The 27,841-nt window shown below is 54.7% G+C and overlaps 3 protein-coding genes across 5 annotated transcripts in view; 2 read left to right on the top strand and 1 right to left on the bottom strand.

Moving 5' to 3' along the window:
• Positions 1-18,667, top strand: part of lamb2l (laminin, beta 2-like) — a 30,890-nt gene extending 12,223 nt beyond the window's left edge. For both annotated transcript variants that reach the window (XM_088439978.1, XM_088439970.1), the window contains exons 9-36: positions 339-541; positions 710-830; positions 982-1,170; positions 1,965-2,144; positions 2,988-3,100; positions 3,740-3,819; positions 3,928-4,084; positions 5,715-5,855; positions 6,379-6,540; positions 6,606-6,727; positions 7,850-7,970; positions 8,378-8,570; positions 8,649-8,792; positions 9,907-10,138; positions 10,197-10,360; positions 10,653-10,877; positions 11,094-11,308; positions 11,384-11,480; positions 12,160-12,532; positions 13,037-13,221; positions 13,315-13,562; positions 13,882-14,079; positions 14,521-14,665; positions 15,170-15,377; positions 16,128-16,269; positions 16,334-16,510; positions 17,414-17,564; positions 18,293-18,667. In XM_088439978.1, coding sequence (XP_088296104.1) covers positions 339-541; positions 710-830; positions 982-1,170; positions 1,965-2,144; positions 2,988-3,100; positions 3,740-3,819; positions 3,928-4,084; positions 5,715-5,855; positions 6,379-6,540; positions 6,606-6,727; positions 7,850-7,970; positions 8,378-8,570; positions 8,649-8,792; positions 9,907-10,138; positions 10,197-10,360; positions 10,653-10,877; positions 11,094-11,308; positions 11,384-11,480; positions 12,160-12,532; positions 13,037-13,221; positions 13,315-13,562; positions 13,882-14,079; positions 14,521-14,665; positions 15,170-15,377; positions 16,128-16,269; positions 16,334-16,510; positions 17,414-17,564; positions 18,293-18,429 — 4,823 coding nt within the window. In that variant the 3' untranslated portion in view covers positions 18,430-18,667. The remainder of the gene's footprint in view (positions 1-338; positions 542-709; positions 831-981; positions 1,171-1,964; positions 2,145-2,987; positions 3,101-3,739; positions 3,820-3,927; positions 4,085-5,714; positions 5,856-6,378; positions 6,541-6,605; positions 6,728-7,849; positions 7,971-8,377; positions 8,571-8,648; positions 8,793-9,906; positions 10,139-10,196; positions 10,361-10,652; positions 10,878-11,093; positions 11,309-11,383; positions 11,481-12,159; positions 12,533-13,036; positions 13,222-13,314; positions 13,563-13,881; positions 14,080-14,520; positions 14,666-15,169; positions 15,378-16,127; positions 16,270-16,333; positions 16,511-17,413; positions 17,565-18,292) is intronic.
• A 2-nt stretch (positions 18,668-18,669) lies between these two features.
• Positions 18,670-22,565, bottom strand: LOC148428424 (uncharacterized). Its single transcript, XM_088440064.1, has 4 exons — positions 22,153-22,565; positions 19,799-21,075; positions 19,524-19,712; positions 18,670-18,919 (listed from the first exon to the last, which is right to left on the bottom strand). The coding sequence occupies exons 2-4, from the start codon at positions 19,923-19,925 to the stop codon at positions 18,783-18,785; spliced, it is 453 nt and encodes a 150-aa protein (XP_088296190.1). The 5' UTR covers positions 19,926-21,075; positions 22,153-22,565; the 3' UTR covers positions 18,670-18,782.
• On the top strand, positions 21,166-27,546 carry amt (aminomethyltransferase). 2 transcript variants are annotated; one of them, XM_088440027.1, is made up of 8 exons: positions 21,166-23,710; positions 23,777-23,857; positions 24,262-24,393; positions 24,488-24,566; positions 24,729-24,874; positions 25,615-25,795; positions 26,102-26,253; positions 26,473-26,622. In XM_088440027.1, the coding sequence occupies exons 1-8, from the start codon at positions 23,597-23,599 to the stop codon at positions 26,479-26,481; spliced, it is 894 nt and encodes a 297-aa protein (XP_088296153.1). In that variant the 5' UTR covers positions 21,166-23,596; the 3' UTR covers positions 26,482-26,622. The 2 variants fall into 2 exon arrangements, with proteins under 2 accessions (XP_088296153.1, XP_088296144.1); XM_088440018.1 differs by having other exon boundaries at positions 21,170-23,710; positions 26,102-26,257; positions 26,473-27,546.
• Positions 27,547-27,841: the final 295 nt, after the last annotated feature.

The following is a 27,841-nucleotide window of genomic DNA, read 5'->3' as shown; positions in this document are numbered from 1 at the left end:
TTGGATTCAGGGTACATGTCCATTACGCGGGCGCGTCTTAAATTTGGGGAATAGCTTATTCGGACACGTTTGGGTGACTCAAAGCTTCTCGCTTGCACACAAGCATGTTGATGAAGCACGGGTTGATAAAAATCTCGGAGTGTTCCCATTTCACGCCCAAACTGAGACCTCTCTCGTCAGTAGCCAAACACAGTCACGAATGTCGATCTGTGATTCTTTCGTCGTTCTTCTCGGACGGCGTGCAAATCGAGCTTTAGCGTGTGCGTGGAAGCGATGACAGAAGGATCTGCGCCAGGTCACCCCGAGCAGTTTTCTAAGCAAACCTTTGTCTTTTGTAGAGCTCCTGCGTATCACCAACCTGCGCATCAACTTCACCAAGCTGAACACGCTGGGAGACGACCTTCTGGACAGACGCTCCGACGTCCTCCAAAAATATTACTACGCCATCTATGAGCTGGTGGTCAGAGGGAGCTGCTTCTGTTACGGGCACGCCTCGGAGTGCGCGCCGGTGCCGGGGGTGGACGCGCGGGAGAACGGCATGGTGGGCAAACGGAACCTTGAAACTTGGAACGGATTTATTTTGGATTGTTTTTGCAGTCCTGTCTCTGAGAAACAGCGTAGTCCGCGCGTCAGATCCCTTCCTTCCGAAGGACGCCGCGCTCGGCCCGTTGCCACGAATTGACGGCGCCGCCTTCCTCCATCTTGCCAGATCCACGGCCGCTGCGTTTGCAAGCACAACACGGAGGGGCTGAACTGCGAGCGCTGCCGAGACTTCCATCACGACCTGCCGTGGCGACCGGCCGAGGCGGAGAACCCGCGCACCTGCAGAGGTAGGCAAATCGCGCCCTCCGCTCTCGACTTCAATCTCACCGCTCGGCTGAGCGAAATGACCGAAGTCTGCCTTCGCTGAGGAGGGCGGGCGTCAAGATGACATTTATTCCCCGTTGAAAAGTCTTCCCGTCTTTTTGTCCCGTCGGGCAGAGTGTCGGTGCAACGGGCACTCCGCGCGGTGCCACTTTGACATGGCGGTGTATTTGGCCACGGGCAACGTCAGCGGGGGAGTGTGCGAAGACTGTCTGCACAACACCGTGGGGCGCAACTGCGAGATGTGCAAGCCTTTCTACTATCGGGACCCCAATAAGGATATGCGGGACCCCGACGTTTGCGTCGGTGAGTGGAGCGCCGGGTTCCCCTCGGGAAAGAAAAGGATGCGATTTCTCTTTTTGTGCGCGATCGGATTTCATAACCCTGGGGGGTTTGTGGCGCCAGTCCAAGGGGTACGTGAGATTTGGAGTATTCTCTGGCGAGGAGTCCTGTTTGCGTCTTTCCTCCGAACGCAACTTCCTTTGGCGGGGAAACCGCGGTACTGCGTCACCCAAACGCAATGGACGGGTAACGGCGAGAGCCATAAAACGCCAAGTAGACCGGGCGGCGGCGGGGCGGCGCGGCTCGGCGGCAGAGCGGTCGCCTCCCGGCCGCCTCCCGGCCGCCTCCCGGCCGCCTCCCGGCCGCGGGTTCGATCCCCCGACCGGCGAGACCGCGTCCAAGTGTCCTCGAGCGAGACACCGAACCCCCGTTTGCTCCCGATGCTGCACGCGTCATCAGTAGCTAAACGACTGGTTAGTGTAAAGTGCCCGAGGTAGGAAAGCGCTAGAGAAGTGAAAGTCCAGTTACCAGTCCATTGATTTTCTTTTCTTCTTCAATAACCCAAATGATTTTAACTACCCCTGGCCGGGGGTCGGGCGACCCCGCTTCCAGATCCGGCGTTTTACACGGCAAGAATTCTCGTCGCCGGCGAAGAAAGAGTTAATCGGGCAAATGATTTGGCGGACCCCCCGCAGTAAGGCCGGGGACCCCCCCCCCAGGGTTCCCCGCCCGCGATACGCAACTAGAAGCGCAGTATACGGAAGCCTTTCAGGGCTCGTAAATGATGCGACCGGCGCCGTTTGAACGCTTCCTTCCAGCGTGCGACTGCGACCCGGCGGGCTCGACGGAGGGCGGGGCGTGCGACGGCCGCAGCGACCCGGACGCGGGCGCCGTGGGCGGGCGCTGCCGCTGCAAAGGCAACGTGAGAGGCTCGCGCTGCGACGACTGCAAGGAGGGTTACTTTGGCCTCAGTCAAAACGATCCGCTGGGTTGTCAGCGTGCGTATACGCGCGCGCACACACACACACACACACACTCCCAATAACATCATTTTGCCTTTCTGGATATTTTGTATTTTTTTGGTATCTTTGTTATTTTTCATTTTTATTTATCATTATTATTTCTTTTTTATTTGATCATATTCATGAATATTTTAATCTTGCATTTTCACATGCATGTTGCATTGTTTTTTGGTTGCGATTTAATTAATTTTGTGTTTTTTTTAGTGCGTTTTTTCATTATTCATATTTTATTATAGCTATCATGTTTTTATTATTTGCAAACAATGTAATTTGTAAACAATTTTGCATCTTTTTGTTTGCGATTAATCAATGAATTTGTTTTTTTATCTTGCGTTCTCTTTTGGAATGTTTTTTGCTTGTTTTTCGTTTTTAGTGCGTAGAAGTGCGTTTTAGTGCGTTTTTTTCATCTTTGCTTTTTGTTTACGATCTGCTTTTGCTTTTTTTCAAAATGGGTTTTCGGTTTTTGTTTGCAACACAATTTCTTTTGTTTACTTTTTCCTTTGCGATTTTCTTTGTTCACAATTCCTGAATTGTGGTGGTGTTTTATCTTTTTTTTTGTTTATGATTCTGATTTGCAGTCACGTTTTGAATTTCTTAATGTGTTTTTTTGTTTTTGTTTGCAACAGATTTTCTTTTTCCTTTTTGGTTGTGATTGTTGATAGTTGATTTAGTTTTTTGATTTGCTGTTTTGTCTTTTGTAATGCGCGGGAGGTTTTTGTTTGCGTTTTTGTTTTTTGCTTCTTTGATTTTGTGGATTTGACTTGTCATTTCAACTTTTGATAATTGTCGTGTGTGTGCGCCCTAACCCTAACCCGCCAGCTTGCAACTGCGACCCTCGCGGCATCGTCGTGACGGGAGCGCCATGCGATCAGATCAGCGGCGACTGCTCCTGTAAAAGATATGTGACGGGCCGCTACTGCAACCAGTGTTTGGTTAGTAGCTTTTGACCCCTGGCCGTCCGGGGATTTTTCACTCGCCCGGCCTTATTGGCGACCGACTCGGGCTGACTTTGAAAGGCCACCTCTCCAAACGCTCGGTGACATCGGCCCTATTCACACGTTGCCAATTTCTTGTCGGAGGGGGTTAGGGCTACGCCCGCTTTATTTGCCAAAATGCGATAGTCCCAAAAGTAACTACGCTGCATATTTATGAAATTGAAACAGCAATATTTGTCACGTCGAAATGCGAGACTTTTGCACTCCGGGCTAAGCCAATCAATGAAGTCATTGAAAGGTTTGCACACGTCATAAGTCGGTGGTTTTAGGGGTTCCAACACAAAAATTGCTGTTCACGAGTTGCCGTTGAAAGGATTCATCATTCGCTCTATCCATCCACCTCCGATTTGCAAACATTTAGAAGGGAGGGCATAATGAAAGTGGACATTTTTTGCCAAGCCGTGCAGTACATCAGCCTCCGAAGTGTTTTTTGTTTTTGTCTCGTGTGCTTTTCCTTTGACCTCGCGTATCAGAAAGCCCGAGCCGGATTCAAATTTGCCCCGGTTCTTTCGTTTTCAATCGCTCCTTTGATATTTTTTGCTCTGTTTGTTGAGAGGTTTTCATTTTTCTCCCTAGCCGGAATACTGGGGTCTCAGTCATGACCTGGCCGGTTGTAGACAATGTGCTTGCGACTTTGGGGGAGCCCTCAACAATAGGTACGCTTCCGACAAAATCTTTGTCCCGACGGGAAGGGTGCTATCTCAAGACAAGAGTTTGGCCCGTCGGCACGATGGCCGGGTTTTTAGTTGTTGTTTTTTTTGAAGGTGCGCGATGGAGAACGGGCAGTGTGACTGCAGGAGACATCTGATTGGCCGACGGTGCTCCGAGGTGCAGCCCGGTTATTTCTGCGCCCCGCTGGACTTCTACAAATACGAGGCCGAAGGAGCCGCCGGCCACTCGCCCGTTGACTCCGCTCTACCTGTGAGAGAATGTTTTGTGTGTGTGGTTTTTTTTGTTTTTTTACTGTATAATAAGGCGCACCTTCAACAACGGCCAATTTTGAAACCCTTTTCATACTGCGTATAGGGCGCATAGAATAGAAGCCATAGTAGCGGCCGGGCTTGCGTTACGCATCCGCTAGATGGAGCTGCGCTAAAGGGAATCAAAACAAAACAACCGGATAAGTCAGTCAAACTTTATTAGCGCATTTTCCGCGCTATGAAGCGAATCGAACTGGAAGACGCACGTTCAATGAACGGCCTATTTTCAAATTGTTTCCATATTTGAGGCGCCCCGCGTTATAACGCGCATAGAATAGAAGCTACAGTAGTGGCTGGTACGCATCCACGAGATGGAGAAGGCAACATAACAATCAGATAAGCCAGTCAAAGTTTATGACCATATTTTCTGCACCATGAGGCGCACCAGATTAGAGGGCGCGCCTTGGACGAATGGCCTATTGTAAAAGGGTTCGCATACGTAGGGCGCCCCGCATTATAAGGCGGCTTGCGTTATGCATCCACTGGATGGAGCTGCGCTGAAGGGGAGGAAATAATCAGCTAAGTTATACACCTCTTTCATTTGAAAATGTGCCAAATATTCCACGGGCGTCCACCTCGAACCCTTTGTGTGGAATGGAGGATTCCGCCGATGAATGGACGGGCGGCGTTCCCCGAAGACAAGGAGCTGACTTATCTGAGGAAGCGGGCCCTCCTATTTGCGCTCGCCGCATTCCTGGCAGTGTTGCCAGAGTGCAAATGACAAGGTCGTGTCTGAGCTCGCCCGCGGGGCCCAACCGAGAGGCGACGAGCGGAGAGGAATCGCGCCGTCTCTTTCCACATTGCGGGCGGACGCCAACGGCGGTATTTCGGAAGTCTCGGCTGAGCCGCGAGGGTTCCGAAGAGTCGACGCTGCACGAAAGCCAGACTGAATCGCGGAGCCTGGCGGCGCTGACAATACCGTCATAAAGTTTGCCCGAGTAATGAGACTATTTGTTGGCGGCGCCCGGTGGATGCGTAACGCAAGCCCAGCCACGACTGCAGCTTCTTTTCCATGCGCCTTAAGATGCGGCGTGCCCCATATGTAAAAACGCTTTCAAAATAGGCCGTTGGTTGACGGTGCGTCTTATAATCCGGCGCGCCTTTCAGTGCGGAAGATGCCACTTACTTGAAAGCGAGTTCACTCTTTTACTTATTACTTGCTTGAAAAAGAGATTGGTCACAATTCACGCCGCACGACAAGCGTTTAAGTCAGAGGTGACCAAACTACGGCTCGTGGCCATTTTTCTCCACTCCGCCTTTCCGGCTGCTCCTCCGCGCCACTCCACCTCTGCCCCTCCCTCCCTCCCTCCCTCCCTTCTCTCTTTTTTTTCTTTCTTTCTGCGCTCACGGTATAAACGAATATGCGGGAACGACTGCATTTACAATGCAGGAATATTTAGGAAGTACGGCTCCTACTCATCGAGTTGTTCCTCCATCGGTTTATTATTCTTGCGCGGCGGCGGACGAAAGTCACATTTGCGCAACGTCGGGGACGCAGAGCTTCCACGGTACGGTCGAGCTTTTTCAAAGCTTTTAAGGCGCCTACTTCGACTTCCCTGTCACTCCCCCAGGGCAAAGTTCGACCCCAGGCCGAGACGGACTGCGTCCAGCACCTCAGCGACCAGCTGAGGAGGCACAGGCGACACCGCCGCGTCGCCGACCCGCAACAACACCGCGCGGCACTGAGGCGAATCCGACAGCTGCAGCAGACGGTACGATGTCGTCTTTCCTAATCGTTACCCTTCCTTTCCATTGGCCGCCGTATCGCACTGACGACGTCATTTTAAGGGACCCTAACTGTCAAAGAGTAAACTAAATCAGTTCCAACCGTCGATATTTTGGGTGCGGCCCAGTATGGCCCGGTACCGCTTGATCCAGGGACCAGTACCAAGCCAGGGACCGGGGGATGGGGACCTCTGCTCTAGAAGGAATGAAGAAACCCGTGGCCGTTTACCCGTGGCCAAATACGCCACCGTGTCAAAGAGATTTTATTTCTTGGTTACATCGCTAAGACTGCATGCGTGTTTTAATCCTTCAATCCTGCCAATATATAAAGAGTAGATATATATATATATATATATATATATATATATATATATATATATATATATATATAATATATATATTTGGATGATTGAATAATTTGTCACAGTTTCATCTCAAATGTAGATAACGTCATTATCAATGAAAAGGTCAGCAGAGTAGGAAAGCTCTCCCTTTTTTTGTCTTTCCAAGCCGGACGTGAGGACGGTTTATCGGGAGCTCACCACGGGTCACGCGGCGACTTGGAGCGGACCTGGTTTCGCTCGGGTCAAGGACGGCGGCGGCCTGCTCTTTAATATGGACGACATTCCCTACGCCATGGACTACAACGTCATAATTCGTTATGAGCCTGAGGTTTGCGCCTTTTGTTCTTCTCAGAGGTCAGCATGAAACCCTGGACCATAAGCTTGTGTGTTTAGTCCACAGAAGACTGGGAGGCCATAGTTAGCATTACGTCCGTGAACCTGCCCTCCAGTCTCCGTTGCGGAAACCTTCTGCCCACCGAGCAGCTCTACACGGTCACCTTGCCTCATCGCAGCAGGTAGCGAAACACCGGCGCCGTGCCGGGACTTTCGGTTTTGGGCGATCCTTTGGGTGATAGTTTGAACTGGTACTGCTCTCGGCGCTCCGGTATTCACGACCGTGGATAGGAATCGCCTTTGACCGCTTTGCGGGTCGTCTAAAATCCATCCGTCGCGTGCAGTACAAGCGAAACAAAGTATTGCTGAGGTTGCATCCACTACAAAACGACTTTGATTGGGGAATGAAAAAACTCCTCCGTACTTTGCATCTCCTGGCTAAGAGCCGATGGAGGATTTTCAAATTTCTCCAATTGTAAACTGTCATTTTTCAGATTTTCTTCATCGGTGCCGTACACGTGTTACTAGCAGTAACACAATGCGTAGCAAGAACTTTGCATTACGGGAGTCTGGCTAAGCCGCTCAGTGAAGTCGTTGAAAGGCTTGCAAATGTCATAGGTTGTCCCCTCGCGCCCCCGGTGCTTGCGGGTCTGAACACAAAGGTTTCTATCGCACCCTGTTCGAGATTCGCCGTCAAAATGCAAAAATCGGGGAGCAATGCACGATAAAACGTTGGCTTTTCAAATATGTCCAAATTTGCCGATATTTACTATTTTTCGTGGCAGTAAATGAGCCAAGCGGGCTAAGCGTCAGCTGAGTTAGCGGCTGGGGTTTTTCTTGTTATGCTTTTTCTCCGATACAAAAACATCTTAAAGCGGCCCGAGTCGGGTCCGAATTTCCCCTAGAAATGCGTGGTTCTATTACACGCCGTGCGGACGTGCCCGCGGCCGGGCAGGTTGGATCTCAACCGTCACATCGGCAAAACCCCAAATGGGAACATAGCGCTCAGAAAAACAACTCTCATTTGACAAATGTCATTTCACTTCCACGGAGATGGCCTTTGTTTTTTGAAGAATCTGCCTCACGGTTTGGAGCCATAAGAAAGGGCTAAAAGTTCCAAAAAACGATCAAACGCTTGAGAGAGGAAAGAGAAACCGCAAAGTGAGAGACGCTCGCCCACAACCACCACAAAGCGTACTCGTCGCGCTAGAAACTACTTGGCGATCGTTTACGCCGCACGTTCGTAACCTCCAAACACGGCGACCCGAGGACCCCCCGTACCCGGATATCTCCTCGCCTTTCAGATACATCCAGATGCCGAGGCCGTTCTGTTTCGAGCCAAATAATCAGTATGCGGTGGCCATCCGCTTCCAGCGCCACGGAGTGACTCACAGACATCTGACCGCCTTCATTCTGATTGATTCGGTGAGTAGACGATGCCATTTCTTTTCGGCATTTACCCTATTTGGATGTCGGTTCCCGTTCATATCTGCCCGCCCTACTACTAGAGAAGACGCTTTTGTTAACCTTTGTGTAAATTTCATTCGTCGCATGCACTACAAGTAAAACAAATTTGCAGGGGTTGAATGCACTACAAAAAAAAAAAAACCTCTTTAGTTAGGGAATTAGGAAACTTCTATCTTGCGTTTCCTGGCCAAGAGCCAATCAGAGAAAGAATGCAAATTTGGTCTGCATTCATCAACGCATCCCAGAATGCTCCTATCAGCAAGCGATTTCTCGACGTAAAACATCTTTACAAAGCAAAAGCACAGATAGAAGAACTTTCTATAATGCGGCAGTTCCGACATTTGATTTGATTTTGCTCGCAACAGCTGGTGCTGATCCCCAATTACAGCGAGCTCCCCGGCTTCCAAGGCAACGAGATCGAGGGAGAGCTGCGACGCGAGGAGATGACTCGCTACATGTGTCTGGATTCCTTTTTGATCACGCCCATGCCCGCCTTGGCCGACGCGTGCTCCAAGCTCATCTGCAGTATTTCGGCCATCGTTCACGACGGCGCGCCGCGTGAGTGATCCGATGGCGCCCGCCCGCCCGGCGCGAGCCTCCTTCAGGTTCTGACGCAGGCTCCTGCGCTACACGCAGCCTGCGAGTGCGATCCCCAAGGCTCCCTTTCCAGCGAATGCGATCGGGTCGGGGGGCAGTGCCGCTGTAAGCCCAACGTGATGGGGCGACGCTGCGACCAGTGCGCCCCGGGAACGTACGGCTTCGGAGTCAACGGTTGCACCGGTGAGTCGCAAGCACGGACGCGGCGCGGGGTTGGTTGGCCCAAGAGCGTTTCCTTGATGGCGCGCGGGAGGCAAAGCGATGGGCGTTTACTGGCCGGGAGGGCGGGCGGGCGGACGGATCTCCCACCGTTCCCAATAGCCATCCCGTCCGGGGTAGGCTTGGCCCAAGCTACGAAGCCGCCTGCTGCCCCGAAAGGTCGTAGGGAGACGTTACGGCAGCAAGGCCCATGCGCTGTCGGTCCTTGCGATCCGCTCAAGCCCGCTGCTGGGCCCGCAAGACGTTGGAAAAAAACCCTCGAAAGTCACGACGGTACGCTATGCTTTCAAAATAGCTTCGAATGTTACCACTCGTCACATGATACGGGAAGCAAGTTTATTTGACTAGCGTGAGCATGGATTTGGATTTCCGATCAAAAACAGCACTAACTGTACATTTGCCTTTTAGAAGTCAATTCAGCTTTATTAGTGACGCCCTGATTCGCCGCGGTCTCAAAGGGCCTCGCCGGTGAAAAAGAAGTCATTCGGAACATCGCGAGTACGCGACAGCGTCTCTCGAACAAAGCTCCCAAAAGAGAAAGTAAAACTCCTCTGGGGGAAAATAAGAAACGTTGAGAAGGGAGCGCAGGCGGGAGGAGCCCCCTTCCGGGTCACGCGCTGGACGTCATGACCCGATTTCCATCGGTTTTCACCCAATCGCCTCTCGAGAAGCGCTCATCAAAATTCAACGGATTTATCGGTTTGGACACGCGGGCGAGTCATTTTGTCAAGGGCGCTCCTGCTGTCTAAAAGGGTTAAGAGCTAGAGAGTCTTTTAAAAGGTTAAAAGAGGGAAAAAAACGAGCGCCGGCTAATTATGTTCCCAGAGATGCCTCGTCGCTGTTACGGCAGGTAACAAGTCAAGTTTGTTTTCTACGGCCCTGAACGGCAGCAGTCTCGTCTCGTGAAAATGAACATCATACGTACATACGGCATCCCCTGAACAAAGGGACAGGAAAAAGTTCAAAAGCCCATCTGGGGTGAAATAAGAAACGTCGGCAGGTGGGAGGAGCCCCCTTCCAGGCTCAAGAGCGTGGACTCCACGCCCGGCGCTAAACGTGACAACTTCTTCCTCGTCAGCTTGCGACTGCCATTCGGAGGGTTCGGCCGGCAACCGGTGCGACCCGGTTAGCGGCCAGTGCCCGTGCCGGGAGGGCGCCGGCGGGCGCCGCTGCTCCGAATGCCGTCCCGGCCAGTGGGGCTTCCCCGGCTGCAGGCCCTGCCAGTGTAACGGCCACGCCGACGGCTGCGACCCTCGGAGCGGCCGGTGCAGAGAGTGCCGCGACCACGCGGCCGGCCATCACTGCGAACGGTAAGACGCGTCGGGCCCGCGTCGCCGCGGGCCAGGAGTCACCCCCCCTTGACCTCAGGTGCCGGGACGGATTCTTCGGAAACCCCGCGCTCGGCTCCGGGGACCGCTGTCGCCCGTGCGCCTGCCCCGGTGACCCCGGTTCGGACCACTTCAACGGCCGCTCCTGCCAAGCCGACCGCTCCTCCGACCTCATCCTGTGCGACTGCCGACAAGGCTACGCGGGTGAGGAAGCGCGCCGGACATGAAATCCACAAAGCCTTTTCCCTCCACTCCTTTCCGTTGGTCGGCAGGTGCCAATTGGCTCTAAATCAATGCCTTTCTCCTGAAGAAAATGACCTTTATAAAGCCACTTATTGCTACGGACGCTCAGTACGCACTGACTGGAGCGCAGATACAACGTCCATAAAGCTGTTTGAAAGTTTGAAAGCGCTAAATGACAAAGTACAGCCATGGGCAGAAATTGGATGAAAACGTTCAGAGCAAGCTAAAACCCCTTGACTCCTTTCCACCCCAGGACCTCGATGTGATCGGTGCGCCCCCGGTTACTACGGCAACCCGGAACAACGCGGCGGCCGGTGCCTTCCGTGCCAGTGCGGCGGCAACATCGACGCTGAGGACCCGGAGTCGTGCCACCCTCGCACGGGCCAATGCCTCAAGTGCCTGTACCACACGGACGGGCCGTCCTGCGCCCGGTGTCGACAGGGATACTTTGGCGACGCGTCGAAGCGCGACTGCCGACGTGAGTTATTCCTTCTTTTCCCGTCCTTGAAACGGTGGCTTTCGAGCGGCGTTCATCACCGACGTCCGGATCCCGATCGCGCGATCGGAAATTGAAAAAGAACGGGGCTGCGGGTACCGGCGGTGACTCGGACTCGGCCGCGAAAAATTGTGCTCGGGACGCCCCCGGTAGGTATTTATTTCAGCGGACGGCCGGCCGGCTCGTTTCTTATCCTAGGCTGCACTTGCGTGAGCGCCGGTACGGTGGAGTCGACCTGCCCGGATGGACTGTGCCACTGCGACGGTCGGACGGGCGCTTGCCTGTGCAAGGAGAACGTCTCGGGCCCTAACTGTGACCGGTGCGCTCCCGACCACTGGAACTTTGGCGGGGAGCGCGGGTGCCAGCCCTGCGACTGCCACCCGCAGCATTCCACGGGAGCCGGCTGCAATACGGTCTGCGAGCGCCGGCCTCGCAAAGTCCCCGCGCGTCCGGCGGTTGCGAAAGCCGGGTCTTTGTCCTCTTTACAGTTGAGCGGCCAGTGCCACTGCCGCCCCGGGTTCGGAGGGAGACAGTGCACCCAATGTGAGCAACTCCACTGGGGAGACCCGCAGGTGCGGTGTCGAGGTAAGTCGTCGGCTCGGAGAGTGGGCAATGAGGCCGTTTGTTTGAAAATGCGCAGCTCTAGCTACGAGGTCCGAGATCTTGGACGAGAAAAGAGTCAAACGGAAAAGAGTCAAACGGAATAGCTCTCCGTGTTCTCTAACCGGTTCACTCTCGATTGGATCGGCAGGAGACGCGAGCCTCTCGCTTTGAGTAATATTCCTGCGCGGGAACAAGGACGGACTCGGACGCCGGGTCGGTCTGCGCGCTTCTTCTATCGAAACGATGGCGCGACAAGCTCAGCCAACTCCAGCTGCCGCGAGCCGCAACGAGCGCTTGCCGCCAACGGCCTACCGGCGTCCGCCCTCGCGCTCGTCCTGTTATGGTCCTCGCTGTAAATAAGGCCGATACAAAAACGCACCTCTGCGCGTCAAAATTGGGCTCGTGTGACTGACGGATCGGCCTTGTTCGAACGCCGTCGCAAAAAAAGATAGAATTTTGAAGTTACCGTTTATAGGACGCGCCCATACTTTAGGCCCCAAGCCAGCAGAAGCGGGAGATGATGGTGGGAGAGGAACAGAGCAAAAAATGAAAACTGGGTGTTGACATATTGATTTCAAAACCAAACGACAGGTAGTTTGAATTTTTAGTTTGATTTAGTAGTTTTAGTAGTTTGATTTGCGCGTGTCGTCGCCCACCCCAGAGTGCAAGTGCCATCCCGAGGGCTCCCGAGAAGCGCAGTGCGACCGGGCCAGCGGAGCTTGCGTGTGCAAGGAGGGCGCGACGGGCGAGCGCTGCGACCAATGCGCCCGCGGCTTCGCCGGCGTTTTCCCCGAGTGCTCGCCGTGCCACGCCTGCTTCCAGTTGTGGGACGACGCCGCGTGTCAGCTCAAACGGGACGCGGAGCACATCCGCGACGCGGCTAACCGGATCCTGGAGAACGGCGTCTCGTCCGGGACGGGCCGCGCTCGCATCGGCCATCTGGAGGACGAGCTGAAGCGGGTGCGGGATCTGATCGGGAAGGAGGACAGTGAACGAGTCCGCCGACTGCTCGGACAGAGCATCGACGACCTCAGGTGAGCGGGACGCTCTTGCGCGTTTGCCTATCAGTACACCGTTCCTACTGACACAATAGCGCCAGGGTACTGTATTTCCGGCGCTTTTAGGCACACCGGAAAGGGCGCCTTCATTGAATGACCCCTTTTTAAGAGTGTTTTCATGTATAGGATGCACCGCATTGTAGGGCGCATAGAATAGACGCTACAGTTGTGGCAGAGGGTTGTGGATGGAATCAAAACAAAACAAGTCAGTCTAACTTTATAACTGCATTTTTCCAAAGAATGGCCGATTTGAAAAGTGTTTTCATATACAGGGCTCACCGTATTATAAGGCGCGTAGGATAGAAGCTAGAGTCGTGGCCGAGGTCGCGTCATGCATCCACTAGATGGAGCGGCGCTAAAGGGAAAGGCATAAAACGATCCGATAAGTCAGCCGACCTTTATTGACAGAATTCAATTGGAGCGAACACAGCATGTCGAAATCCCGCATATCAAACGTCTCGGACGGCGTGCGCGTTACAGGGCAGAGATCGCGTTGACGGACGGGCGTTTGATGGGCGCGGCTCGAGAGCTCAACGCAACGGCGCGGGACGAGGACGCCCTGAGACGGACGCTGAGCGAGGCGGAGGGCCGGCTGACCGAGCTCAACTCCGCGCTGGCTCGGAAACGGCGGCGGCTGGACGACTACCTCGCGTCGGGGTTCGCGGGTAGCCGAGCCGGCTCCGGCCGAAGCCTCGCTCCCACGCTGCTCGCCGGCGTTCTTCGCGTACCCAAAACGCCTCTCGCCCGCGTCTCCGTAGATCAGTTGAAAAAAGTGGAGAAATACCACGGGGAATCCCGGGAGGCGGAGCGCAAGTGCAACGCGTCGGCGTTTGGGCCCCTGGGTCCGGCGGAACAGGCCAAACGAAGGGGCTCGCTGACTGAAGACCTGCTGAACGCCAATCGAGACCGGCTGCTCCGGACCGCGGCGGCGCACGATAAATCCATGCGGGACGTGCAGCAGAAAGCCGCCGAGCTTGAGCGGCAGGTCCAGCGTCTCAGTGACAAGGTAAGCGTCGTGCCCCCCGGATATCATCCCCGACTCAGATATTTTCCGCCTCCCCGCGTGTAAGAGGCGCCCGCGCTTCGGAAACACGATAGAGCCGGGGATCAATCGGAATCAAGCTCAGCTTTTGTAAACGCTTCCTATTTTCCGGTCTTCGTATTGCTGAATTCCAACGCACGGTGTCAAACGTACGGCCCGCGGGCCGGTTCATGTGTCCATGTAAGCAAAAAGTCCATACGTAAAGGCGCGGGGCCAAATAAAAGACGGCTCCTTCCGTTCCATCAAACTGCTCCCGGTGTACGTTTTGTTGGCCGTCGTCCAGGTGTGCGGGGCCAACGGCAGCTGCGAGGACGGTCCGTGCGGCGGCGCCGGCTGCCGCGACAACCAAGGCAAGCGCGTATGCGGAGGGGACGGATGCGACGGGACGGCGGGCGCTTCGTCGGCCGCCTTCCGCGTCGCCGAGAATGCCAGCGACGCCCTGGAGGATGCTAAGCGGGAGCTGCGCCGCGTGGCCCAGAAGGTACGATGCGATCGAGGTTGCTAACCCTAACCCACACTTGCGACACGTCGCGTCTTGTTCGAGGGGGCTTTGAAACGCGGCGCGATACGGACGCTTGCTTGCCGAGGGTCTTTGCATCAGTCGCTTGTTTTCTGAAACGTGCCCGAAACCTTCCCTTCCTTGCACGAACCTTTCTGGAACTCGGCCCAAACTTGCCCAAACTTGCCCCTTCCCTTCCCTTCCCTTCCCCCTTCCCCCTTCCCATTCCCCTTCCCATTCCCCTTCCCCTTCCCCTTCCCCTTTCCCTCTCCCTTTCCCAAAGGGTTCCCTCCCGTCCCCAAAGGATTTCCCTCCTCGGCCAAAACGTGGCCCTCCTTACCTAAATGTTTCCCTCGGTCGACCAAACGTTCGCCTTTCTGCTTCCCACCCCACGGGACGAAATCCCACGGCGTGGACGAGCAGCTCCAGGACGTGGCGTCTTTGAGCCGCGACGTGAAGAATCGGGCCTCCGGCACTCTGGAGAGAGCGCGGAAGAACAAGGGACACTTTGAGAAGTCCAACGGCGAGCTCAAAGAGTTCATCAAGAAGATCAAAGATTTTCTCACCGGTACGTAGGGATCGATCTTTTGGCCGAAGCCGCGACTTGGGGATGCGCCTCGACTCGGGGTTGCGATTATGGACTCCGAGGGCGGGCGCCGAGCTTTCTTTGGCACCCCGGAAGAGGGGCGTCCGAAATGTTCCGAAAAATCCTCGGGACCGCCTACTTTTACCCATCAAACGGTCAAAGTCAATCAAGCAATTGTCGGCAGAAACGTACCGAGTTTATACGTCGAGAGCCATCCATTCCTTTTTGTACTTTGGTACTTTTAGCGGTTAAACCACCGGTGCTTTTAGTACCCAAAGTCATCGATTATCCAAGTACGCAGCCGATTTAGAGAAATTTAAATTTCTCAACCGCGTTGTACATTCGTCACTTTGGCCACGTTACGTCATCGAGGTCGGCACTTTACTACCTAAATGGATGACTTTATTACTGAAATAATCCATTCATAATTTCAACAATAACATACCTGCGCTTTGCGCTTTACCTTCCCGCGATGGCACCCCGCAGAGGAGGGAGCGGATCCGGAGAGCGTGGAGAAGGTGGCGCTGCGGGTCTTGTCCATCAAGCTGCCCGTCAACAAGACGGCGGTGGACGCCGTGACGGCGCTCATCCGGGACGGCCTCTCCAACCTCGGCGACGTCGACGCCGTCGTCGGCGACGCCTCGCGCCACGTGGCTCGAGCCCGCCGGCTTTTGGAAGAAGCCCGGGACGCCAAGTGAGGGCGCCGAGTAACCCTAACCGCGCGCCGCTTTCACGGAACCGACTCACAAACTCCCGGACTAGCGGGCATTTTTTTCAACATTCTGGACGTAGGTGGCCTTCAAAACAAACGCGGCAAGTAAGCGCGGGGGGACCTCCCAGCTTTTCTTTTGAAGTTTTTCCTCAAAACGCTCCCGTCGGCCCGACGCGTCCGAGTGCCAGTGAGAAAAGCGGACGCATTCCAATGCGGTCTGGAACTTCAAGCTCGTGCGGGATAAAAGGCCATAAAAGAACGTAATCTAAACGGGTGAAAAACAACATTGCTTCATGCCTGTCGATGCATTCAACATTCCTAAGAATAGTGACAATAATATTGTAAGGTTCATGTACTGCGAAAACATTCTCCTAGAAATTCGCTCCCCAACGATTTACAAGACTTGACCCCAAATAGTTATATGACATTATATGACACTATATTATAATCGGCAGGATAAGGCGCCCCGATCGATAAGGCGCGCCTCCAACGAACGGCATATTTGGAAAGGGTTTTCATATACAGGGTAGACGTTACGGTAGCGGCCGGGCTCGCGCTATGCATCCGCCAGATGGAGCTACGCGAAAGGGAATCAAAACCAAACGGTCGGATCGGGCAAAGTCCTTGACCGCGTTTTCGCGCAGCGGGTGATTTTAATTGCGCAAGCACATTCTTCCCGGCAGCCAGAATCACACGCGGCGTAAAGCGGGGAATCCTTGGCTGCCTTTGCAGGAGCCGAGCCGAGGGAGCGAAAGACGCGGCCCACGCCGCCAGGGCGGCCCTGGATGTGTCGGAGAGGGCCGTGGAAAAAGCCAAAGGCGCCCTGAAGGAAACCTTGGACAACCTGAACGGCACCGGGAAGGCCACGTCCGAGGTAGCTTCTTTTTCATTTCGGGTGGGTGGCGCCGTCCGATCCTGACCCCGCGGTTTCTCCGCAGCTGGACGACAGCCTGACACGGCTGGAGGCCAAGCGGGCGGAGGTGGAGACGCGCGTCCGCGAGCTCTCCGGGGAAATCCGAGCCCTGCGAAACAAGACGGAGCTGAACAGGGACATGGCGAGGGACGCCGAAGCGTCGGCCGGCGACGCCGCCTTCCAGGCGCTGTCGCTGGGCCGGGTAGGAATGGCCCGCCGGGGCCTACTCTGTCTTTTTGAGCCGCCTCCTCCCACCAGGCGCTCGTTGCTTTTGGGTTGTTGTTTAATTTATTTATTTATCTTTAGCGTAACCGTCCCTAACTTCTGAATGCCGCCCGGGTTCGATTGTACCGATAGTACTCGGAGACATGGTTGTGTTAGGGAGAAATCCGAAATCCGACGCTTGACGCCTTGATCTCGTCCTGCATCGGAGGTAAAGAAGACACTAGGGAGCTGAAATTTCACCCTAGATATAATTTACGTACCTACCTGGCATGATTTGCGCGCCGTAAAGCACACGGGATTATGCGGCGAGGCCTTTTCACACGCGGTATATGGAGCACCGCATTATGAGGCGCATAGAATGGAAGCTGCAGTCGTGGCCGGGTTGCCTGCTGCATTCGCTGGATGGAGCTGCGCTAAAAAGAATGCCAACAAAACAATCCCATAAATCAGTCAAAGTTTTGAGCACCGGATTAAAAGGCGCCCCTTCAATAAATGGCCTATTTGGAAAGTGTTTTCATATATAGGGCGTGGCGCACGGAATAGAAGCTACGGTGGCGGCTGGGCTGGCGTGATGCATCCACTAGCACTAGATGGAGCTGCCTTAAAGGCGGCAAAACAATCAGAGAAGTCAGTCAAGCTTTATGACAGTATTTTGCGCTCTATAAGGCCAGCTGTCAGCTTGAGAACCAGAAAAGGGAAGGTTTTCCGGTGCGCCTTATGCCACGGAAAGTACGGCAGCCGCTCGCTCGAGAGATGTGAAAATGCATCTATTTTGCATACGTCTTTCCGCGGCATTTTCTTTTGGTTTTCGCGAATCGGACCTTTCAGTGGACGCGGTCGGCTTTATTGCTACCCGCCGCGACTTAACGTTTGGTCGCAGAGCCTGAACGACACGGAGAGGCGCTACCGGGAGCTGCGCGACAAGGTGGACTCCCTCGGCTTGACCGGCGTGGAGCGGAAGGCGGAGGAGCTGAAGAGGGAGGCCCGGGAGCTTCTCGGCAAAGCCAACCAGGGCATGGAGCGCCTCAAAAGTCAGTCCCCCCGCCCCCAACCCTAACCCCCCCTCCCCCCGGGTGTCCGCCCGCCTTTCGCTAACCCGCCTTTATGATCGGCCCGCTGGGGCGGACCTATAGGCAGAAATATGCTTTTACTTTTATCCGCTCGCATTATCCGTACACAGTTTTAGTCATACGTATTTATTCCCAGGATGTTTCTTTTCCAAGAATTTTCATTTCGCGAGGAAAGAAAAACCTGAACGGCTATTCGGCTTTGCGCGACTAAGTCAGCGAAAAGCTTGCGAATGTCACAAGTGGTCATCTATCTCCCCCGCTGGTTTTGCGCGCAAAGGTGTCCGTCGCCCTCCGTCGGCGATTTGTCGTTGAAATGATTCATGCAAAAATTGGGGGAAACGGTCTTCAAAATGTCCCAAATTTCCAATTTTAAATAAATGGGCTGACGCCGGCTAAATTTGACATGGGCCCGGCCTTGGACACCCGCGCTCAACACGATTGTCCTTAGCTGCTGTCGGAGGGCCGGCGCGACAATCGAGTCCTGGGTGAGGGTTAGGTGAAGCGAAGCAAGCGAAGTATCCTCGGCGCCGACCTCAGCAGCCTTGGGGACACCCCCGACCGCTTGTCAAATCATTTGGTGGAACGCCGGTCACTCGCTCTTTCGAGTTTTGAAATCGGAGGTTGGCAAAGAGTGCTTAGCCGTAAAAAAATGCCTGTGCCCCCCCCCCCCCCCCCCCCCCATTCGTCAGAGCTGGAGAAGAAGTTCAAGAGCAACGAGGAGCGGATGCAGGAGCAGCGGACCGAGCTGGAGCAGCTGAAGGACAACGCCACCTGGGTGCGCGACGTCATCCGGGACCAGGTGCAGAAGTACGGCAGCTGCTCGTGAGGCCCCGCCCCTTCCCGGCCGGCCCGACTTCTCCACGCCCCCTCATGTCTCCAGCTAGCCAAAGTCAAGGAGGAGCAGTGGGAAGGATTTTTTCATTCCGTTTTACGTAGGACTACGGCGAATCACAAAAGGCATCCGTCCGTCAGTGGGCCGTATGTCTGATTTTTCAATATTAGGAGCGCAATTTGAGGCTGATCTTCTTGTATGCGCGCGCTATTAACAACATGTCAGCAACCGATGTTTGAAAAATGGTATTTTATTGCAAAAGGAGCTCTCGATTCGACAAATCTCGCATCGCGCGTTTGCAAAACGTCCTCGAGCGCGTCCGGCTTCGACGCGGAGAGGATCCCGGCTCACGCGCGCCCTCCGGCGGCCGTCAGGTTGAGCGCCAGCGCTTGTAGTTGCTGGATGAGCGCGGACGCGCGCGCGGACGCGGCCGCTCCGTCCCTCGAGGCTTCCGTCAGCATCCGCAACGCGCTGCCTTGTCGCGCTGACCATAAAAAGAGCGGAGAGAGCAGACCCGTCTCTTCTCGTTCAAATCTAGAGCCGGCGGATATTCAGAAGTTCCAGACCGGGACGCCGCCATCCGGACGCCGCCGTTTAGCCTCGTCAAGCGCCCGGGTTCTTTTTTCACGGCCAGCCACGATTCGGAAACAGGAAGTAGCCCTCGGTCCGGTCGGGTCCGACGTCAAAATTCCCTTCGCGAGGCTTCGTTTTGCCATCGGTAGTTTAGGCTACGAATTGCCGCGAGAGCTGCGTGATTGGGAAGGCCGAGGATACCGATCGCGTCCGCCGGACGCCATTGTCGTGCTTTCCCTTTTACGTCAGGAGATGGATGTCACTTCTCAGTTCCGCCCGCCCTACAACTATAGAAGACGGATTACACTACGGTTCACGAGCGAAACGGAGTATTGCCGAGAACCAAGCGGAGAAAAAAAATACAAATTTGGTCTGCGTTGGTTACCTGAAAGCGGGACTAAGACGGGGGGGGGGGGCGACTACAAGTAAATCTCCCGCAAAGGCAAAATCCGCAAATCCGAACGGCTTTGAACCTGGACGCCCGGGCGCCCCATCTCGGAGAAAAGCTTTCTCACCCAGGAAGTAGGAAACGAGCACTAGCGCGACCAGCAGCAGCAGCAGCAGCAGCGCGACGACGGCGCGGGCCGCGGTGTCGGCCGGCGGCCCGATCAGCGCGTCCGGCAGCCCGCGGCGCCGCGGGCCCGGTCGGTCGCGCGAGCGCGGCGTTCCGTTGACGTAAGGCGTGTAAGCCGGGCGGGGGGGGCCTGGTCCCTGCAAACGGACGGCTGTCAGCCTCCGCGGCGCGGGCGTCAAAGTCGAAGCGGCTCCCGAAAGGGCGCCGACGGGTCGCGCGCACCTTTGCGCTTGTGTTCGGGCTGCGTCCGATGAAGGTCGTCGATGGAGTCCACGGAACGGAGCTCGATCTCAGTCAGGTCCTTGTCGCGGACCCCGCCCGTCTGCAAAGGAGCCCTGGACATGTCGCCTACCCTGAAGGGGAAGACGGCAAACGGTTTCGTACGCCGGCGGCCCGAGGGATCTTCGGAACCCGTTTAGCCCACGGGGCTTCAAAGCGGGGTCCGGGAAGGTCCGGGAAGGTCCTGGGCTGCGGGGGCGGGGGGCCAAATCCTATGGGTCAGTCATCAAAAATACATCCGGTACCGTACGCTCGCGTTCACTTTGTGCTATTTGATATTCAGTTGGGAAAGTGTCCGTCACGCTTCGAGAAAGCGGACGATTCAAACGGTCGAACTCCTTCAACGCCAGGGACGACTTTTTAAGTCCAGACGTTCGATCCCAGATACTTCAAGTATCCATTTCATGCTTAAGTGCTTGGAATTCAATGTCCTTCATCTGGGATTTAATGTGCAGAAAATGTGAAGCCAATGAATGAGTTGAAATATTTTTCCAAATGCGAAGCTAAAGCGGCCGTTCGATTTGAGGATGATTTTGGACTAAATCATTGCAAATGATTTCAGTACAGCTGAAAAGTCCGTTCTTCTTCCCGCAAAGGAATATTACCAAAAGCTTTATTCACCGGAGTCTTTTGCCATATTCTGCACACGCGATATCATGAAGTCGCTGGAACGCGGCCGCTGCGCGACGACTTATTAACTTGAGCTGCGTGTGGAAAGAAAAAGGAAGAAGCGCTTCGGCCGCGCTTCGGCCGCGCTTCGGCCGCGCTTCCGCTGCGCTCGACGTTACGCTTGCGAGGCGTTGGCTGTCCGCTCACAATGCGGGAAAGCCTTTAGGACGATGAGACGGTTCGTGTTTTGGCCCCGGTTCCGACGTTGTTGCCAAAGTGTCGGCTAATGCTAACGTGCGCTACCGCCTCGAGGGCGCCGGCCGTCATCTCTTCTTACTTGCGGTAATAGTATGCGTGTCCGGCATAAAGAAAAGGCCTTGCGGCGCCGTCCTCTATGTCCTCATCCGGTCCCGGCGGGCGGCGCGCCGGTCTGGTCTGGCCGCGTCAGAAGACAAAGGGCTCACGGGGCGCGCGGCCTTATCGCGCTCGTCCCGGCAAGCCAAAAGTCCCCCAGGGAGAGACTGGCCCACGTCCCCGTAAGCTTTCTCCCTGGGGCAAAAAGGGAGCGAGGGAGGGGGGGAGAAGCCTTTCCCGAAGCCCCACGCCTAAAATAGCAGAAAATGCACAAGGTGATATTATTAGGCCGGGGGGGGGGGGGGGGGGGGGGGGGGGGGGGGGGGGGCGACACCACCCAGCGGAACGCAACTCACTCACACGCAGCTCGTACTAACTGAAAGGGATGGCGTGTACGATTTAGGCCGTTTTTCATCACGGCCAGCGGGAGTTGCCGTAGCTACCACAAACGCGCCCCGCCTCCGGAGAAGCGCCGCCCCCCCCATGCCCTATGGTTTCATGACGACCGGACCTACGATTGTTTTTCAAACGTACCGTCGGTCCGATTGCGAGTTTTGGAAATTGACAAGCGTTTGATTTCTTCCTTTTTACCACGCTGCCCCATATTTTTGGGACTTTTGGTCAGCCAAATGTGTACATTTTGGTTTATGAAAGCAGGACTAAGAAAGGGAGCGACTTCAAATAAAGTCGGCTGCGTTCTCGCTGCCAATGACAAGCGTTGGGTGGAATTTACGATCATTTAATGTGTTCCTTTTGAATGAAAAAAACGGACTAAATCTTACACACTGTCCCTTTAAGACGAGAACTTTCAACCCCCCCCCATACAGTCATCTATCTACCTTGTGATACAGCTAGAACTATCAATCTCGACCTACGTATATATCTATCTAGACCTCTCTATTTTAAATACATCTATGGGCCTATACCTGGCAGGCTAGTTAGCTAGCTATATCTGTCAATGTATATCTATCTATCTATCTAGTTAGCTAGCTTTAACTGTCAGTGTACGTCTACCTATCTATCTTTCTGTCTGTCTGTCTATCCATCCATCCGTCCGTTCGTCCGCCCGCCCAACTAAATCTAGCTCATCTATCTCGCGAGCTAGCTAGAACTATGTCGACCTATATATGAATGTACAGCTCTGTAGAATAGATCAATGTAGGTACACACGTGTATCTAGATCTGTGGCTATGAAGTTAGCTGGCTAGATCTATCGACCTAGCCCTGCCCCATCTCTCTAGCGCAGATCCATCCATCTATCCAGAGCTATCCAATCTCCTCTAGCGAGCTAGCTAGGCTATTGGAGGCCTAAATATCGACCCAGGTACCTCCATCCTGCTCTACAAACATAGCTGGGCAGCCAGATCCATCAACGTCGAGCCATCTATTTGGATATGTCCATTTAGATAAGCCTGAGCCCATTCATCCATCCCGCGAGCGAGTAGGTCTGGAGCGAGCGGGCCGGGCGGACTGCATTTCCCACAAGCCGTCGCGCGCCTCCCGAGCAGGAAGGCAGCAACGCGTTTCGGCCCGGGAGTCCGAAGTCCGAGCGGCAGTGAGCGACGCGCTTCTAGCTGGACTCGGCCACCGACATGTGGGCTCGCTTGTCGGCGCGTTTCCGAGCTCGAGCGCTGCCAACGCGATGGCGGCGACGAGACGCTTCGTCCGGCTCAGGTGAGTCGGGGAGGGAGCGCGCATCCCAAACGCGACCGGATGGAGAGTCTTCTCCCGGGTCCGCCCGTGGGGTGGCCCCTGTTCCGACATACGAGCTTCCCCCGTTCGATCGACTCGCTTTTGTTCATACGGAGCTTTTGGCCAGCGCGCTTTGTTTTTCTTCTGCGTCGAGAAGTTTTTCAAACGCGCAACGCAATTCTACATGTTTGCATTACTTTTAGTGGAACTTCTTTTATGACTCTCGTCACATGCGTGCGCGCATGCTAGGGAGGCGTCTCCCCGGTTTTTTTTTTCTTGAGTCCAGCTATTCGATCCCAGATACCTAGGTGGAAATTTGAAATAACCAGCAATAAATCAAACGTTTGCTAGCCCGCTCCCCCAAAGTGTTTCCAAGGAAGACTCTAAACCTGCAAATGGAAGTGAATTTCTCTGCGATTGGCTGGCGGCCGGTCCAGGCTGCACAAGAGTTTGATTGGCGTATGCATAGTAAGAGCCACAATGAAATTGTTTGCGTGTGGACTTTCCCCAGCAGCTTGCCGTTCCACACAACAGAGCGGATAATAAAGCGGGCCATAGTTCCAGGTCAAGGAGCGATGATGGGATGCGGACGGAGAACTAAAAGGGGCCTTGAGAAGCGGTGAACTCTGGTTCACTCTGCAGGCTCAGCATCTTATCGACGCTAATCACGAAGCCCCGTTTATCTTTTTTCTCTTTTTTTATCGAAGCGCTCTCCTAAAGGACCTTGGACTTGTGTTGAAAAAAAAAGAAGGTGACATGAATGCGGAGCGCCGCTCGTGCGCGATAACGTTCCTCGCCCGCGTCAAAGGTCAAACGTGTCGACGTCGTGCGGCTTTGACCTGTTTGCGCGCTCCCCCTGCGCCCGCCTCACTCTTAACAGGATCCTCGGCCATTTCCGATGGGAATGGCTGCGACGAGCCGGGCAAATGTTTGTTTAAAGCGCGGGGCCCGCCGCGTCCTTCGTTTTGACTTCCGAGTCGCCGGCGGCGGAATAGCCTTTTGTGCCTTTTGCCCCTCCCGCCGCAGGCCGCCTTGAAGAAGACGCCGCTGTTCGACTTGCACCGGGCGCACGGAGGCAAGATGGTGGACTTCGCCGGCTGGAGTATGCCGGTGCAGTACGAGGACGGCCACGTCGGCTCGCACATGCACGTCAGACGCCGCTGCGCCGTCTTTGACGTCAGTCACATGATGCAGGTGAGACGACCCCCCCCCCCCCCCTCTCCCCCGCAAGCGCCTCACTTTTTCTCTTGTTTTGGTCAGACCAAAGTCCATGGCAAAGACAGGATCCGCTTCATGGAGTCTCTGGTGGTGGCTGACCTTTGGGAGCTGCGAGACAACCAGGTGAGAGCGATGCCGGAAAGCTTTTCTTTTCTTTTCTTTTCTCTTCTTTTCTTTTCGGCAAAAGGATTATCCTTGGTTATTCGTTCCATGACTTTGTCCTTTGTTTTTTTTACTTTCTAGTCAAAGGGACGTTTTTTTTTGTTACTTGATCTAATGTGGACAAACCTGATCTAGGGCCTCACCCGCCATCCCCAATTACCGGAACTCCTCAACTATAAGACACTCTTTTTTTTTGCAAAAAATGAAGGCCAAAAGTATGGGTGCGTCCTGTAAACGGGAAGTTGTTTGGCGCTTTCTTTGTCATTTCGGCTAAGATGCCCCAAATGAGTTGGTTTGTCGAGCCGGCAGCTCGCGACTGCGGTCAAGGCCGGCGGCGCGTTTTCTATTGCCGCCCTTCTTCCCAGGCTACGCTGTCCCTCTTCACCAACGACAAAGGGGGCATCGTGGACGACCTGATCGTAACCAAAACCGATCGGGGCTATCTGTACGTGGTCTCCAACGCCGGCTGCGCGGACAAAGACCGGGCTCATATGGAGGTGAGCGGCGGCCGGCGCTTCCGGCTCGGGTCGGGTCGGGTCGGACGTCGCCCCGCGCCCGTTCCCCCCGATCCTGACCGCGCGCGACCTCCAGGCCAGACTGGCGGAGTTCAAGTCGTCGGGTTCGGACGTGGATCTGGAGTTCCTCGACCGAGGGCTGATCGCGCTGCAGGGTGAGACGCGGGCCGGTTTTGCCGACGGGAGCGCTCGGGGAAAACGTCCCCGTCGTAAAGTGGAGGGGGGCGGGGCCCCGGCCGAAAAACCTCAAGTGGCCCGCCCGCCCTTAAGGCCCCCCCCCCCCCTTCACGTCCTTCCCGACTCCCTGCTCCGTGCAGGTCCTTCCGCATCCCGGGTGCTGCAGGAAGGCTTGAAGGAGGATCTGGGCAAGCTGACCTTCATGACTTCCGCCCTGGCTACCGTCTTCGGCGTCCCTGACTGCCGGATCACCCGATGCGGCTACACCGGAGAGGACGGAGTGGAGGTCAGGTTTCCACTTTGATGTCGTCCGTATCGTCTCTTAACGTTATTTGTCCATTTCTACGCGTCCGAGGTTTTTCACCCGCGTTCAAATCCGAATAACAAATCTGCATGTCGAACCCGACGCCGAGAAAAAAACGGACATTTCCGGCCCAAAGTAAAAGGGGGCGGGAAAAATAAGTCTTGTCGTTGAGTCAAAGGAGTGGGGCCGACCTTTCAAGTTGGGGAAACACCTGACTTGGCGTGTATACAGTATATAGATTTCACTTTGAGAACCCCCGCTATAAACGCTAACTTTTGGAAGTGCATTTTTTTCCGACAACATTGGATCCGCCGGTCACCCTAGCAGTTTGGATGCGCGGGCGTGCATTTTTTAGATCGGTCCTATTCTTAATTCAAATAATTAGCGTAACGGGACTAGCTCCGGAACTGGGACGTAAGTCGGCCCTTAGCGTCGAGCGCCTGTCGCGGCTAACGGCGGCTACTGTTGGCTAAGGTTCCGATGCTATTATTTTCAGTAAAAGAAGCGGGCGGGCGGGCGGGCGGGCGGACCGAACCCACATCCGAGTCCATCCTCGTTCACGCGCGGGAACGGTACTAAAAAGTTACCGCGTCTCCATCCGCTTCACTTGCGAGAACGCGGAACGCTAATCTATTCGACCCCTTTCCGAATCGTCATCTTTTGGCATATGCGCACAATGGTAAACTTGGCCAAATGACCATGTCTCGCCGTGTCGGCGGCAGATCTCGGTCCCCCGGTCCCGAGCGGCGGAGTTGACCGAGAAGCTGCTGGCGCGCGACCCGGTCAAGCTGGCCGGCCTGGGCGCCAGGGACAGCCTGCGACTGGAGGCGGGCCTTTGTCTCTATGGCAACGACATAGACGAGACCACCACTCCCGTGGAGGCCGCTCTGCTTTGGACCATAGGTGAGTCGCTTCCAGTATTCCCGCGCTTCCAAGGTTCCGCCGAGCTATCGGCCGGTTTCGTTCCCATCCCCTCTAGCCTAGCGGGTGCCTAACGCGAGCCCGCCCGCCCGCCCGCCCGCCCGCCCGCCCGCCGCTGTGGCTCCTAGCCCGTGCGCCTTATGATGCGCCGCGCCCCATACACGCGAGACAATCATTCTCTGCCGTCCACCCGAAAAGAAAAAGGCCGTTTTTGTCGGACGACCTCGAGCCCCGGCCCTTTTTCACTAACCCGCCCTCACCACGCGGTCAAACGCAAACATGTTGCAGGAAAGCGACGGCGGCGGGCCAAGGACTTCCCGGGGGCCGACGTCATCGTTCCCCAGATCGGGGCCAAGACCGGCAGGAGGAGAGTGGGCCTGGTGTCCGGCGGGCCCCCCGTCAGACGGCACGCGCCCATACTCGGTCCCGATGGAAAGCTCGTAGGTCAGAAAAGAAATCCGCCTCGCGCCAAATCATAGAAACGCAGGCGCCGGTCCAGTCATCGGCCGCAAATCGTCTATTCGGTGGCTTTCATCGGTCGGACCGGTTGGCCATATACTTTGAAACTGTTGGCATCCGTTTTGAAGGGAGGGAGGGAGGGAAGGGGAGGGAGGGCGCGGTACGAATTGCGGCAGCCTTCGATTCCGCTCTCGCCGTAGGTGCGGTGACCAGCGGCTGCCCCTCCCCGTGCCTGCAAAAAAATATCGCCATGGGCTACGTGGACGCCGCCTGGGCTAAGAAGGGGACGGCCGTCCAGGTGGAGGTCAGGAAAAAAGTCTCCCTGGCCACCGTGTGCAAGATGCCCTTCGTCCCCACCAATTACTATTCGGGCTAAAAATGGACGGCGCGCCGGATCTTTGAATGGTTTTCCTGGACCGTCCGCGCTAAGGATGTCGGGCACGCCTGATCATTTGAGCGCCGAAACCATTTGAGCCCAAGGCCGGGCGCCGGCGCCTTTTTGCTCCGACGTCAGCCGTACGATACGATACGCGAATAAAATCTTTTTGCCACCAAGACGCCCGAGTCCGAGATTGGAAAGGTTTTTGGCTCGCTTGGCTCCTGTTCCAAACGCGGATACGGCGGACGTGACGTCGGACGTGACGTCGGATGTGACGTCTCTCTCGCCGACCGCAACGCCCACACGGGCTCTAAGCGCTATCGGGCGGGCGGGTGTCCGTCGAACGTCGCCTTTCTTTTTTCGCGACGAGATCGCCGTCGATTGCGCATCCTCGGAACGACGACGCAGCGCCGCGAACGTGTGAAGGAAAATCGCATTTCTTGTTTTGAATACGGCACGGGACTTTGAACGTCGTCAAACCCAAACCTATTTTGGCTTTCCGCCCCTTCAGATCTTCACAGGCTCTGTCGTGGCGTGATATCATTTACAATATTACCCTTGACACGTTTACTTAATAAAACTCAATTAATCGATGACGCTTTAATTATAAAATGGAAAATTTAAATAGTCATTGAACTTTGGCACGATCGGTCCTCTGTACGAGATGTAAAAACTCCTAATGTACTGTAATTGCAGTTTGTAGCCATGTATTTTCTCGTCGACTGGTGCGGAATTATACCGACGAGTAATTTTAGTAAATGTGAAGTATATTGTTTTGACGTTTACCATCTGTCTTGTAAGTACTTATGATTGAAGCATGCAAAGAATAATTTCCGTAGAGTACTTTAGTGGACTTGTAGGGTCTTTTGAAAATAAATGAACCAATGATGTCAAATGATTGTTTTTTATTGCAATTTCAATAGAGAGTGCGGAATGTGTATGAAGAGCTCGAAGCCAATAAAAGCAGAACATGTCAAATAACACAGACAATAAACCAAAAGACCTTATCAAACAAAATAGCGATAATAAATAACTAAGCTGGGGCTACCAAAAAAGATATGCGTTCGGTTTTTACCCTCGTTGTCCAAACATGTATATAAAAGAATGTATCATTTAATCCTGTTAGAAAACACGTGCATCCTTTTTCTCGAAGCTTTTCTCTACGACAGGTGAACTTTTTGTGAAAGATG

The sequence above is a fragment of the Hippichthys cyanospilos genome, chromosome 2, assembly GCF_059441005.1.
Source record: "Hippichthys cyanospilos isolate Australia breed blue-spotted pipefish chromosome 2, RoL_Hcya_1.0, whole genome shotgun sequence".
In the NCBI taxonomy this organism is placed as follows: domain Eukaryota; kingdom Metazoa; phylum Chordata; class Actinopteri; order Syngnathiformes; family Syngnathidae; genus Hippichthys; species Hippichthys cyanospilos.
Note: the sequence above shows the minus strand (reverse complement) of the source record. Positions and strands in the feature narration are given on the sequence as shown.

Excerpts from the sequence above, each read along its gene's own strand:
- amt (XM_088440018.1), top strand. The coding sequence starts at position 23,597 with ATGGTGGACTTCGCCGGCTGGAGTATGCCGGTGCAGTACGAGGACGGC. Across the intron at positions 24,394-24,487 it reads AAGACCGGGCTCATATGGAG|GCCAGACTGGCGGAGTTCAA; the intron begins GTGAGCGGCGGC and ends CGCGACCTCCAG. Across the intron at positions 25,796-26,101 it reads CGCTCTGCTTTGGACCATAG|GAAAGCGACGGCGGCGGGCC; the intron begins GTGAGTCGCTTC and ends AACATGTTGCAG.
- LOC148428424 (XM_088440064.1), bottom strand. The coding sequence starts at position 19,925 with ATGTCCAGGGCTCCTTTGCAGACGGGCGGGGTCCGCGACAAGGACCTG. Across the intron at positions 19,713-19,798 it reads ACACAAGCGCAAAGGTGCGC|GCCCCCCCCGCCCGGCTTAC; the intron begins GCGACCCGTCGG and ends TGCAGGGACCAG. Across the intron at positions 18,920-19,523 it reads GCTCGTTTCCTACTTCCTGG|CGCGACAAGGCAGCGCGTTG; the intron begins GTGAGAAAGCTT and ends TTTTATGGTCAG.